We start from the raw sequence: 14,578 nt of genomic DNA, 5'->3' as shown, positions 1-14,578 counted from the left end.
ACTACTACAGTGTATGATGTCAAATGCGAAGGAAAACAAAAAGAGAATTTCATAAAACTCTTCTTTTTTAATAAAGTGCACATTTCTTCGACTTGCTACTGACGTATGTTAAGGGTAATATTATTCCCCCTGCCTTCTGAAAGAGAGAAGTCGAGTGTTCTTTTGTTTTGCGAGAAAAATGGAAATATGTTGAATTTTCTTTATTCTTTCTGTATATCATTGTACTCATGTGACATCACAAGCTATAGTAGTCTTTTCATCCAGCCATGACTGAGCAGAAACTTCAAAAATTCATAACTTTTTAATGGATTGTCCAATTTTGCTCAAACTCTCATTGATGTGTTCTACTAATATTGCTGCATTCACTCAACCCACATGTCTATGAAGATGAACTTGTCCTTTAAAATAGTGATGCACTGCTTTCTAGTTGGGAATGCAGTTTTGTGTTGTAATTTTCAACTGTGATAATTTAGTTGTGAGTGTGTAACTTGTACAGCAGTCATTGTATCACCCAAGCCATGTAGACATGGTGATAGGGTGATACAATGACTAACCTGACTAAATGGCAGATTTATGTCTTGACATTCATCTCTTCCTGCCCCTCTCCCTCCCCATCACCAATAAATCAGATGGCCCAGGAGCCAAACCAGCTGGTCCAGGAGCCAAACCAGCTGGCCCAGGAACCAAACCAGCTGGTCCAGGAACCAAACCAGCTGGTCCAGGAGCCAAACCAGCTGCCAGAGGTCCCAAGAAGAAGGAGGCCAAGGTGGAGACCAAGCCAGAGCCAGAGGAGGACACAGACCTGGCCTCTATCGTCAAGAGACGTCGCCTCTTGGCAGCCAAACTCAAAGCTGAGAAAGAAGTACAGGACAGGATAGAAAAAGAGAGGTGGGAAGGGATGGTCAAATAAACAGATGTTAAATGTTTTTCTCTTTTTTCAAGAGCATTGTCAGTTTCTTTATAGTTAAATCCGTTATTTAAAAAAAAAAGAAAATGCTGACAATTTATATGATAACAATCTTCACTTTGCAATAAGGAATAAGATTTTTTTTTCTCACCCTTGACTGTAAGGCTGCAAGCCTCTTTCGTGGAATTTCACTCAGAATGATACAATTTACATTTTTATGTTTTCTCCATGAATCATTTGAAAGAATACATCAACTGACATGTGCATTGAAGTCTACACAGGAATATTGTATGAAGATAAAGGTTATCCAAGTTCATGGAACCAGAACATATCAAAGCCTGTCAGATGTGTATGTATTCTTGGCAAGTGTAAGAAGGTTTGTTTTAGCATTGTCAGGAGACACAAGCAAGGATACATAGCCAAAATGAGAACAAAATTAGGTCAGTTTATGTCAATATCAAGTGTCACCTTTCAAATGCCGAAAAGCAAACAAACAAAAACTAATCTTCAAGTAGCACTGACAGAAGTGTTAAGAAACAAGAAGTTGGTACATGAAGTCATGAACCCTTGTGTTAGGGATATGAAGGACATTTTAGATAATCTCACTCTTATATGAATCAGGAACTTGTACTTGATTTGGTTGTCATTTTTGACATTACATCTTGATATTGCAGTGGCTTCATTTGATATCAGTGTTTAATATTTTTACTTGAATAAAGTTTGAATGTAAGGTGTGTTGAACATTCGTATTAAAAATAGCTCCAGTGTCTAGGAAGTATGTCATGTCTTCTGTATGTGTTGCCATCCACTAAGAGTGTATAATCGTATGCATTTCATCACACTAAGTATTCCAAGTGCTAAGTTATGAGGTCAATGAGGTAGTCACTTTTGGAATCATTTCTTTCTTTTTTTTAAGACGTCTCAAAGAGCAGGAGGAGCTGAAGAAGCAGAGAGCAGATGAACTGTTTGAAAAGACATTCCAGGTATGTAGCAAGGTTTATGCATGCTAATCTGTGTGTAGTAGCAAGGTTTATGCATGCTAATCTGTTTGTATTGATGTTAAGCGAAGCACCACTGTCCCATTTCAAACAGGAATTCACAAAACTTGCGATCTTTCTTGATTTCACTTGTCATGGTAACAGCGTAGCATGCACCCAATCAGTCTGCCAGTATTCCAGTTATTGTCTTAGCTGCCAGTATCACAGTAACTTACCACAATGGCAAGCCTTTTTATGAGATGTGTCAATACAGAGCTGCCAAGTCTCCCTGATTCTGCAGGAGTCTCCCTGGACATGTCAAAATCTGTTCATGTCTGAATAAGAGAATATTAAAATCTATCTGATTTGCTGTGTGGAATATCCCTGATTGCAATGTGGAATCTCCCTGATTTGGATGTTGGAATGAGAAATAAGTATTTTTCCTTTTGAAGAAAAGAATAAAAAATTACCATGTAGCAGATGACACACAACCCATTTGTGGGTACCAAGTTAGTAAATTTGTCCATTATTAGTTCACTTGCAAAGTCGGAAAATGAAAAGCATAACAAAATATGTACATTTTATAAATTTATGTGCTATTGCATATGAATGTTCATCACTAAATAATGATTGGATTGCTTTTAGGAGGGTATCTACAATGCCAAGCTTGTGCTGAGGAAGCAGCCTGTTGGCTATGACCGCAACCACCATCGCTACTGGCTCTTCTCCTCCGTGGTACCAGGCCTCTTCGTGGAGAAGGGATGGGCCTGGAAGGATGTAGACTACTCAGTGCCAGAGGTGAAAGAGGAAACCACGGAGGAGGAAGAGGAGGAGGAGGAGGAGAATGAGGCCAGGGAAGAGGAAGCTGCGACGTCAGATGGAGGTGTCGAGAAGAAGAAGATTTGGAAAGAAAAAACGTAAGTGGGATTTTTTGCTGTATTTATCACTTTGGAAAAGATGATCTATGGTGCATCATATGTTATTGTCTTGTATTAAAAAGACAGTACAAGAACGGGAAATTTAGCAGTCAATATTTTGGTGTATATCCTGGTCAAGCAATGAATCTGTGCTTGTGTTGGTCTGTAAATAACAGTGTGATGTAGATGAGGATAAGTGAAATTGTTTCTTTTTTCAATTATTCATGATGACTCACTGCCTCTGCAAATGTAAATTGTCTTTTTGAATGGACAAATGATCACTCAACAGTTGAATACAGTGAATTTGGTACATGAAGACAATTGTTAAGTGGTTGGTATTGGAGGCTTAAAATGTTGTCATTATGGGACTGAGATGACCAAAGTTCTGAAATATGATAGATACAACAGATATTCCCAGTGCAAGTATAACCGTAGATCAACTGTAAGAGAATGTATTAGTATTTATTACTCGTATTTAGAAAACAGATCTGTGATACATTATAATTCTTTTATTAAAGAGTGCCTTACTATGCTTAACAAGTATTCTTCAGAAAATAATGATTATTTGCATGATAAGTGCAAAAAGTTCTCATCTGTATGCCACAATATATGTTTCACCACTAGGATTCCAAAGATAGGGCAAAATATGTGGTTCCAGTATGACACAGCCAAGGAGCTGGAGTCCTTGCTTGCAGCGCTGGATAACCAGGGAATCAGAGAGAGTGCCCTCCATGCTGAAATCAAGAAACGCTACTCTGATGTCTTAAAATTGGTCATCGCTGCAAGAAGGTAAACAGTACTTGGAAGAACTCTTCCTACGACAATGATATGCAGCCATGATTTAGTTCAACAGATCCATCTTAATCAAATGTCAGAATATGTATATAATTGGACATGTGTCTGATTTTATATCAAATCCACAACTTTGCTTCTTTTTGTTTGAAATTTTAGAGGAGGCTGCCTGCAGCCCCACCCCTTCCCATTGTTTACTTTCTTAGTTTTTGTGCAAGGTTAGCCAATTATGCATGCACATAAAGCCAGGTTTGTGATCAAACATAGAGACACACACACAGGCTCATTTGTAAGCGTATTGTGTCATGTTTTCATAAATGTATTTTTCTATTTCAAGAAACTTGTCTGTCATTTGTTTTTGCTCTAGCTTCACAGTCTGCATAATTTCAAACATGGATAAGTAGCATGACTCATATATTAGGTTGGATACTCTGTTTGACACTTGAAGTAGTACTACTTGAGTAAAAGCATGCCTTAATAGAGTGTTAAGAAGTATGGACTCTTTTCATTTGATTGGAATTTGTTATAGCCACAACAATGAAGTATGAAAACATATATAGAAAATTATCTTAAGACCTGAATATTGAAGTCATTGCAATGAGGTTTTTGTTCTAACCATGTTACATTGGAAATGCACTGTCATATAATCCACGTAAAGTATAATCCTACATTATTGTAGCTGATAAACAAATTGCCCTACATTGACGTAAATGTTGATGTAGGGTAATTTGTTAATCAGTTGCAATAAAAACAACTCAACGGAAGAATTTCATGAATTCGAATAATCCTATGTTATTGCATGCTGTAATAAAGAATAATTGCATTGGTATATATTCTTTTGTGTATTTTTCTCCATCATGTTCAGCCTCGACGTTGTGCAGACTTTGTGCATTATTGTGGCCTTTGATATTAGTATCACAATTTTCTTTTTTCCAGTCAGTGTAATGGAATTATTGCATCATGACCAAGTGTACCTTCTGTTATACATGCCAGATCTGGGCTAGAGTTACGTGACTCTGACGGTCCTCAGGAGCTCCTGGCCTCATTCAAGGAAGACCTGAAGGACATTGAGACACATGTCAAGCAAGGCAACCTGGGAGGTGTTGCCAATTTTGAGAAGTGGGAGAAGCAGCTGAACAGTGCCACCCAGATCAAAGAGCTGGTGAGTCTTCCACTGCTCTGACATACTTTTGGTTTCCTTGGTAACCTCAATCTTTGTCATCCTATGGAAAGCTTGCAAACTAATATGCAACATTGAATAGTGAGTCAGTATAAAGATGAAGCTGTTCAGCTGTTTCAATGTGATAAACATTCATGACACCAAATTTCTGTAGGGCTTCTGGTAGTACAGTACTCTCAGCTTAGTCGAGAAGTGTCAGGTGGAGCATTTCTTACCCGATTAGTCGAAGAGCATGTATCATTCATGTCACAGCTACCACACACAATGCTCCTATCTGCGCCACATACACAACATGCATGGTTTGTCATTACAGCTACAGATTGTTTGAAATTGCATGTAGCCTTTGCAGAAATCCAACTTTCTCTTGTAATTGTTCCAGGGAAATGAAATACAAACCCAGCATTATTATGTTTTACTGTACCTTGTTGATGACCATCTGCAAAGGATTCTGATATTAGGTAATCCGTAATAAGGCACTGCTTACACGAGCGCAGTCAACTCACCAAAGTATATATGTCGGACAAGTCATATTAACATGACATTGTTAAATGCAACTTGATATTGTAAACTTTGCATGCAGCCATAAATTCTGGTGTCCCCATTAATAGCGATGGTAAATTCACTGTTTTCACTAAGTGGAGCATTGTTTGCAGTGTGGTGACTTGTGGTTATCACCCATGCAGACCTTTGTTATCTGTAGTTTGGTGACGTGTGAATACCTCCCTGGTGGACCTTTGTCTTCCTTTACAGATGCCGCTTCTCATTGAGAGTCAGGCTGGCATGAATCCAAAGTTCCTGCAGGGAGTAATGGCGCCCTCTAAGCCTAAACCTAAACAGGTTCATGCTGATGATGAGGAAGAAGAGGAGGAGGAGGGGGAGAGAGAAGGTACATAGCCTCTCAAGCTTTGCATGGCTCGATAAAGGACAGCTGTGATTGGCAGGTTAAAGTTGTTTGGAGTCACAGGAATTACAGAGTACATCAAGCAGTGTTTGAGAGTGGGCTCCATTTACGTCTTCCATATATGATTCGGCACGTAACCGGGGTTGTGGCACTACCACAAGTTACGACGTTGTGTAACACTGTCTCCTTTATTTAAGATGTACATTACGCACAGCTGTCAAGGTAGCTAAATCTTTTTGAGTGGCAATGATCCCAATACCACTTCATCCCTCTTTAGAAGTATTGAACATAATTACAATAATGATGATTAAGATAACTTTTCTTGCAGTCTTATTATAATTTTGGACAGTGATTCAGAAAGAGACCAAATTGACCCACAATCTCAGCCCATGATTACTTATTTTAGTCCGTGGAATGATTATGCATAGTGCAGAGATACTGATGCAGAAATGTGAAGAAATATGGTTAGAGAACAATGATTGTTTGTAGTGCCAGTTGTGAGGTAGTTACAATAATTATACTGAATGACATAACATCAAGGATCGTGACAGAAATGTTGCATTGAGCATGGAAGCTTTGGTAGACATTATGGTCCCCTCTGATCGCCCTTGTCTGAATGTTTGCACATTCCCCAGATGACAAGCCGTCTGAATCGGAGAGCGTGCTGAAGTGGCGTGAGTTGGTCAGCCGAGCAACAACCCTCTCACGGCTGCACGTGCTGCTGTGTATTTACGAGATCTCTGTGAAGTGGGAGAAATCAGCAGCCAACGCTAAGTGTAAAATCTGTCGACGGAAGGGTAGTGAGGAGAAGCTGCTGCTATGTGATCAGTGTAACCAGCCATTCCACATCTTTTGCCTTCGCCCTGCTATACCTGCCATACCCACGGGAGAATGGAAGTGTCCTGCCTGTGCAGTAAGTTGAGCCAGCAACATGGAATAAAATGTATATTCATAATGAACTGAAATGGATAGAGTGAAAAATCAATGTAGAATAATCAATTTATCCTGTGTGTGTATTTATACACAATCAGGGTGTCCTGTTGCAATGATCACTCTAGTTTTTGTTTTTCATTGTAAAGTTTATGATAGGTACATGTATATGCTCTTTATCTGGTCAAATTGATTATGATTATGATAATAATAATAATGATGATGATGATGATGATGATGATGATGATGATGATGATGATGATGATGATGATGATGATAATCAAAATAATTGAATGTGTGTTTTCAAGCAGTTATTATACAAATTCTGATGTCAGATTGTGCCTAAGTACAAAATGCATTAACATGTTTGTACAGTTGTGATAATCATATGGCAGAATTATGCCATAATGTTCAGTTTAAAACTGTTTGATGAAATTCAAATTTAATTTACCTAGTCTAGTCAGCAGTTAGGCAAAATTGATACAGCAGAGGAAAAAAAAGAAGGAAATTTTGCATGCCATTAACATTGGATACATCCAGACAAGCAGACTAAAAATGACAGTAATGTACATATTGTACTGTTTCTGTGTTTGTGTTACCTCAAATCTCACATTTTAATTCAAATGCATGATTGTCTTCCCTTTTGCCTATTCTTCAGCCATCGACAGTGAGATCTGGGAGGGGACGCAATTATGCCGAAATGGACTCCGACGAATCCGAGGAGGAGGAGGAAGAATCGGAGGATGAGGATGATGAAGAGGAATGTGAGGAAACATCACGACACAGCCTCCGCCGCAGCAGGAGGGCAGGCAGCAAACAGAGCAAGGGTCGTGTTGTTGCTAGGGGGCGGAGCCAAAGAGGTGTAGTGAAGAGGGAGAGCTCACAGAGGGGTAAACGGCTGCCCAAGCTGGAGTCAGAGGTGAGAGAATGCCACTAGATCTAACAAGTTGGACTTTTTTGTTTGGTTGGCTGTTTGTTGGTTTGTTTAATTGTTTGTTTGTCATCTTTGTTGTTGTTGTCATCTTATAACGATGTAGTTGATGAATTTATTCACAGTGCTATGAGGCTGGCCTGTCTCAGTTCTAGACTGAACATATCAGTCATGTCCATGACTCCTTAGTAAAGAGCTTTCTCCCCTCACTAAGACAGTGCTTTTATTTGGGATTATGTTTGTGTCTTGTATGGAACTGTAATCTCTAACTTTTGCAAACTTAAGGTGGCCCTAGTTCTTTATTACACCTCACCCAACAAGGTGTAAGTTGCATCCTCATATGATTTTTACATTAAAAAAAGATGTTTTTACTTCAGAGCTTTTAACCCTATTCCAACTAGGGGGGGGGGGTCAAATTGACCCCCCTCCCGATGTTTCGCGCCACAATTCCGCAACACGCAATGATTTTGCCATGTCGTTTCATGAATTTTTTCATTGAAGTCTCCCACATATTTTGAGACCAAATTTGTGACGTCCGAGTACACTGTTCAGAAGTAACGTAATGTTTTGCATATGCATGTCAACCCAAAAAGGGCTCAAATTCATGATATTGTGTGCAAATGCAATGCAAATTGTGTTTTTTTGTTAAATTGATATAGATAAGATTATTTCAACTTTTTACCATAGAAATTAATCAATTCTAATGTAGATAAGTTTGAAAAAGTGCCCGCAACAAATTTTTGATAAAAAAAAGGAAAAAAAGTTAAAAAAAAACAATAGAATACGTAAGAAATTAACAAAACAATAAAAAACAAAAGAAATTGATTTTGATTTCGCTACTTTTTAAAAGAAAATTGTTTGATGTGTCTTGAGGAACTCTGACACAAAAATTTAGGGTTCATCAGTCATTTTAATGGAGTTATAGGTAAAAATATGATTTCATGCGTAAATTTGCAATTTACTAAAAATAGAAAGCCAATATTTTTTCTATTGTATGACCATGTAATCTTGTAGTTGACATCCGCCTCTATCATCAGGCAAAATTTTGCGGCGATTGTGCGATCGGCGGCCAAGATCTGAATGGGGGGTCAAATTGACCCCCCCCCCCCCCCCCCCCCCAGTAAAAACTTGGTGTCAAATAGCCCAGTTGAAATAGGGTTAAGGAAGAACAATGATACCTTTCACTGAAGTCTTATCTGTGTGTATTTTAACTGCACTGTATGTCAATGTGGCAGTCTTTTGTAGTGCAGCCTCTTTTTGTTTAGAGCAAAAGTAATTTTTTCGTACTGCATGTTAACATCTTGTCATTACTCTTTCTTCTTCCAGGCGGCAGGCAGCATCGTGTCCAAGATGCTAAAATACCGTGACAGTAAAGCACTCCGCCAACCTCCAACAAAGGCTGAGGTGAGCACTCCTGTTTTTACTCTCACCGTATCCTTCCATTGCTGATTTAGGTTTTGCAAGTGAATTGAAGTCAGTACAGCGTGTCCCAGAAAAAACGAAACCGAGTTTCATTGCAATTCTTTGCCATCAAAATCAGACATTTGAAGAGTTTGTTCGTAAAAACCGATAAGTCCATTTTTGAAGATTTTGAAGTACGGTCTCTGTCGTAAAGATAAAATAATACCTTTTAAATGATATATTGGTCACTACATATAAAGGTACATTTTTGAAGTGATGGTCAAAAGAAGCAAAAACTTTCTTATCATTCTCTCTATTTTTCTTGATCTATAATCGCAAATATCTCCATTTGGCAAATATGGACTTACTGGTTTTTGCGAACAAACTCTTCATTTGCTTTATGAGATGTACATGAATGGAAAGATAAAGTTCTCTTCTTTCATTGATGCACAACTCATTGTTCAAAATTCGTGCATGACTGTGTTAGAACAATAGACAATAGTGCTACTAAATTTTCATTTGCATGAGCAAATGGTGACTTTGAATGAGTTTTTCAGACTTTTTCAGCAATCTTTTGCAAAAAATAAAATTATAGCATTGATATCCATTCTTTTTCCTTTCACATGTTATCCCACACGTAAAAAATGATCAACGCCTGCTCGAGAAAACTGAATTTGAAAATAGGCTTCCATTTTACCCAGAGATAGAGAGATAGTAAATAAGGAGCCAGTTAGCTTTCTCAACACCAGAGTCCTGCCCAACTTGGCGGATAACAATGACCTTCATGCTTCAATGAATTTACACAAACATGAAAGGAGGGGGTAAAAAGGATTGTTACAGACGGTTCGGTTGTGAATAGGGTTGTAAATTAGCACGTGATCATGAGCTCGCCTAACCATACAGCTAACTACAGAGCAAAGGGTGTTCATTAGCGAAATGTATCGGAAGGTGGGGTGGGAGTAACGGACTGAAAAAAAAGACGACTTTCAGTCCTGCACTTGCACCTTTGAAATGTTGGAAGCGCAAGTTCAGTGATAAATAAAGTGATGTACCCTCTCTTTCTGCTTCGTCTCCCCCTTCAAAAACTTCAAAACCCTGTCAGTGATGAAGGACTAACCATGCGTGAGGGAAATGTAGAGAGGAATGAAAACAGTGAAATAAGTTTGAGGTACAAAATCATCAAAATAAGTATCATTGTTGTCATGTTGATTTCCAATAGCCATTGGATTGCGTGCAGCCTGAGAATACTCACGACGTTAGTCTTCAATTATTGATTATGTCTCATGCGCTTATTCTAAATAAATGGCAACAAAGTCTCATACAGCGTTTTCTGTAAATACCCCCCCCCCCCCCCCCCCCCCGAACAACATTCACTGTAGCACTGCGGTTGTTTTCTGTGAATTCAATGGTGTAGATGAGCCCATTGTCTTATGCTACGTCGGGAGAGCTGAATGCTTGTTTTTTCGACTATCCGTGAATCGGTAGAAATGAAGGATGTTTTCATGCAAATTTTTCTCAAGCATGCGTTATTCATATTTGATGCGTAAGGTCTCATATGAAAGAAGAAAATATGAATATTTGGGTTATGAACTTTATTTTTCGAAAACGTAACGTTAAAAGTCTAAAAAATTCACTTCAAATCACCATTTGCGCGTGCAAATGAAAATTTGGTAGCACCACTGTTCATTGTTCTAATTCAGTCATGCATGAACGATGAACATTAAGTTGTACATCAAATGAAAGAACAAAAGTTTATCTTTCCATTGATGTATAGCTCGTAAAGAAAATGTATGATTTCGATAGTAAAAAGTTGCATTGAAACCCGGTTTCGTTTTTTCTGGGACACGCTGTATTATCTTTGCCTCTTATTCATCCTGTTAAATTTTTTACTTTTTATGCACCTAAGTTGATACAAATATCTTGACAGAGAATGCATGGTGAATTTATTTTATTTACAAATCAACCAATAGTGATAGCATTCATAGATGATCAATAAGAACTGCTAATAGAATTATTAGTCGTAGCTGTTGTGTCAAAGGTAATGCCATTCTTTGGTATATTCTGAATGGTGATGTCAATATTTCTTTGTGCATTTCTCTGGAAAAAAGAAGAGCAAAATTATAAGAAGTTAGTTCTGCTGGCACTATTCATTATTTCATCTATAATTACAGTCGCAGTTTGAGTGCCATACACATCACAGATTGTCCAAATCAAGGGTACTTCCATACACACTGTATACCACACTGTGTGTAGTACACAGAGTATGGTGTCTGTACATGAACAAAGACAATTCTCTCCCTGTTTAATTACATCCAGGTTCCTCACTACAAGAAATTAATCAAACAGCCAATGGATCTTCAAGTCGTGCGAACCAAGTGTGAGAGTGGGGAGTACACCAGATACCATGAGTTCTTTGATGACATGCAGCTGGTCTTTGCCAACACATACAAGATGTACTCAGTAAGTAGAAAGAAGTAGCACCCTTTGTACTTCCACACATACTGTTTAATATTTGCCAATCAGAGGGAAGGATTTAAGTGAAACTAGAAAAGCTCTCTGAGAGCACTGACCTCTGCCAAGCAGCTCATTTTAACCATTTGCTGAAATGGCCCTATTTCCAAATGGTAGAGAATTCTGTAAAGAAAAATCAAAACAAATTCCTGGATCTATGTGGTGATCAGATCACTACCAAAATTTTGTATACCTGTTCCTTGTGCCATTATCAGCTTTTCCTGAAAATTTCATCAAATTCCATATATAACTTTTTGGGTTATTTCACAAAGAAACCAGCAGACAGGCAAATAAAAAACCATTGCATGCAAAAATATTGCCTCCTTGGTAGAAGTAACAAGAATTTTGGTGCTTAGCACTTGTTACTGGAAGGCAGTCTATGATGGTAACTTCTGGTAACTTTCATCTTTCAGTTTCTCATTGCAAGCATTAATCTTCTTGCTCAGAATAAGAATTGTAGAGACAAACAGATTTTAAGTGAAGTAGATGCTTGTATCAAAATTCTGAATTTGTTGCCATGTAGTCAATATACCTGTCATGAGCAGCCATGTTAGTGTTTCCAGGTGAAGAAGTAATTACTGTATCTCAACCTAAAAATTACATCATTGACCTTTGGCACACAGGTACACATGCACAACACACACACATACACAGTGATGCACATTTTGCAGTTGTTTGGAAATCCCCAAATTCCTGCATGTGTTTAGTGGCAAATTTCTTCTTTTTTTTTTTTTTTAAGACAGATGAACACTTACACTATAGTTGAATGATTGAGACAACTTCTTTGAAATTTTCATAATATCCTGCCTAGGACAATACTCCCATACAGATGAGTCCATGTAAGTCAAACTGAAGCTGGAAAATAAGCTCTGATGCAGGCAATATTTGATTTGCATGCTGTAATTTATAACAATTCCTTCTTATTTTGGTCCTGGAATTCACATTATCTCAAGTGAAATTTATCATTCCAAAGTTAAATTAAAGTCATGCAGAGTTTAATGACACATACTTTCATGTTTGGAAGGTTTCCAAATTGCAGTTTCTTTTCTGCTGCTCAAGAAATCACATCTATCCGTGCTGATCTCTTGAATCTTCAGTCATTCTTAAAGTGACATGCTATGTCCTGTGCCCAGAGAGGAGTTAATATTGTTCAACATTCAGCACAGCACCTGGGAGAGATCTTTCTCTGATTTGATTCCTTCTCAACCCGTCTGCAGGGAGATGAGTATGTGCTCCAGCAGCTACAGAAGAGCAGAGACTACTTCAGCAACTTGATCAAGTGGCATCTGACAGCAGGCCTGGATCTCTGGCACAAGTATGAAGAAGAGGACGAGGAGGAGGAAGAAGAAGATGATGATGATGAAGATGAAGAGGAAGATGATGAAGAAGAAGAGGAGGAGGAGGAGGAGGAGGATGAAGACGAAGATGAGGAGGAGGAAGAAGAAGAAGAAGAGGAAGAAGAAATACAGACCAGGACCAGAAAATCACGCAGAAGATAACTTTGCTAGTCCCTTTGTGGTGAACTTTCTCACGGGCGTACCTAAGGTCATGATAGCCAGATACATGTGGATGTGAATTGGGCCATGATGCAGAGAGCACTGAGATATAAAGCAGAATCATGGAAGCTTGAAACATGTTTGGAGTACATGAAGTTTGAATTGTTGTAGAAGCCCTGTATGTCATTCAATGCAAAGTGAATTACATGTATGAATTCTTTTCACTTTCTACGGAAATGAAATTTCCCATCTGTTTGTCTGGATTGATTTATGAAATGCATACCGAAGCTATTTAGCAAAATGCAGTGAAGCAAAAGTAGATACATGTAATTCAAAATAAGAAATTTCTGAGTGATTGTGAAGTAACTTATTGTCATGTGACTATCAGTCAGTAATTCTGTGGGCACATAAAATTGCTGTCATTGTCATTTGTCATTGTCATCTCACACATCCAAGATTGGTAATGTAATTCATTGAAGTGCTATTTTTCTTTTTTATTTAACTGATATGGACAACAATCTTTATCATACTCCAGATTTTTCATCGTCTATGGCTTTTTACAGGCACCAGTGAACATGACAAGAGACAGGTGTATCACATTGTGAGGCACCAGTGAACATGACAAGAGACAGGTGTATCACAGTGTGAAAATCCTCCAATTCTTTTCACTTTACTGCTTACATCCAATTAAACCTCTATGGCCCGAATTCACAAAGGTGGTACGATCTTGTCCATGGTTTAAACCATAGACAAAGACCATGGGGCGCCAAGTGTCACACGAAATATTTCATTACGAAATCAGTCATTTTATTACAAAATTTTCATTTTGTCAACGAAATGATTGATTTCGTACCGAAATATTCCATGCAACACTTGGCGCTCCATGGTCTTTGTCCATGGTTTAAACCATGGACAAGATTGTACAGGGGAAACTCGGTATAACGAACACTGATATAACGAGATATCGGTTATTACGAGGAAATTTTCACGGTCCCAAATTTCCTTCCACACAAGTCTATGTAAAATGCTACTCTTATAGCGAGATCGGCTATAACGAAATAACTGCTGTAACGAGATAAATTTTGTGATTTCCAAACAAAGAAAAACATAGCCAATCAAACCTGATATAGCGAGGTAAAGCAAAATGTCTTCGGGTAAAGCTTTACTTCGCCTGTGCTATCATGTTCCGAGATTGTAAAGCTCGATGCGCCAAAAACTGTCTTGTACACACATATTTTCTTCAGATCACTGTACAGCTAGCACCGCATGTTGTACGTGTATATGTGTGTGTGTGGGCGCACTGATACATGCAGAAAATGTGGTGGGATGGCCGTATACATGACATCATCATGACGTTTAGGAAGTGTGAGGCAATCTGATGCTGTGATTGGCTTTCTACGTAGGGAATTCCCCATCTTCACACACACGCAGTCATAATGTATATACAGAATGTGTCACACACACACACAGCATTGTGCAGACCATATTCAAGCTTTCCACACACAACACACACCCATACCGTAACCACACACCAATCCACAGACGATCTTCACACAATCGCAAGCTATATAGATTTACAAATTCAAACACCTACAATTGATAAGAAAAGCATTCTTGATATCGGATTTCATTGGC

General features: G+C 38.4%; 1 protein-coding gene across 1 annotated transcript in view; it reads left to right on the top strand.

Moving 5' to 3' along the window:
- LOC139718749 (tyrosine-protein kinase BAZ1B-like) overlaps window positions 1-13,664 on the top strand; it is a 46,608-nt gene extending 32,944 nt beyond the window's left edge. Inside the window, exons 19-29 of the mRNA XM_071630215.1 lie at window positions 714-888; window positions 1,824-1,890; window positions 2,530-2,801; window positions 3,426-3,590; window positions 4,587-4,755; window positions 5,524-5,659; window positions 6,310-6,587; window positions 7,263-7,523; window positions 8,862-8,939; window positions 11,253-11,396; window positions 12,665-13,664. Coding sequence (XP_071486316.1) covers window positions 714-888; window positions 1,824-1,890; window positions 2,530-2,801; window positions 3,426-3,590; window positions 4,587-4,755; window positions 5,524-5,659; window positions 6,310-6,587; window positions 7,263-7,523; window positions 8,862-8,939; window positions 11,253-11,396; window positions 12,665-12,946 — 2,027 coding nt within the window. The 3' untranslated portion in view covers window positions 12,947-13,664. The remainder of the gene's footprint in view (window positions 1-713; window positions 889-1,823; window positions 1,891-2,529; window positions 2,802-3,425; window positions 3,591-4,586; window positions 4,756-5,523; window positions 5,660-6,309; window positions 6,588-7,262; window positions 7,524-8,861; window positions 8,940-11,252; window positions 11,397-12,664) is intronic.
- Window positions 13,665-14,578: the final 914 nt, after the last annotated feature.

This window comes from Diadema antillarum, unplaced genomic scaffold, assembly GCF_040938485.1.
Source record: "Diadema antillarum isolate AM-2024a unplaced genomic scaffold, OU_Dant_1.0 scf00000099, whole genome shotgun sequence".
NCBI classification, from domain to species: domain Eukaryota; kingdom Metazoa; phylum Echinodermata; class Echinoidea; order Diadematoida; family Diadematidae; genus Diadema; species Diadema antillarum.
The sequence above is the reverse complement of the archived record's forward strand: the minus strand, read 5'-3'. Positions and strand labels throughout refer to the sequence as shown.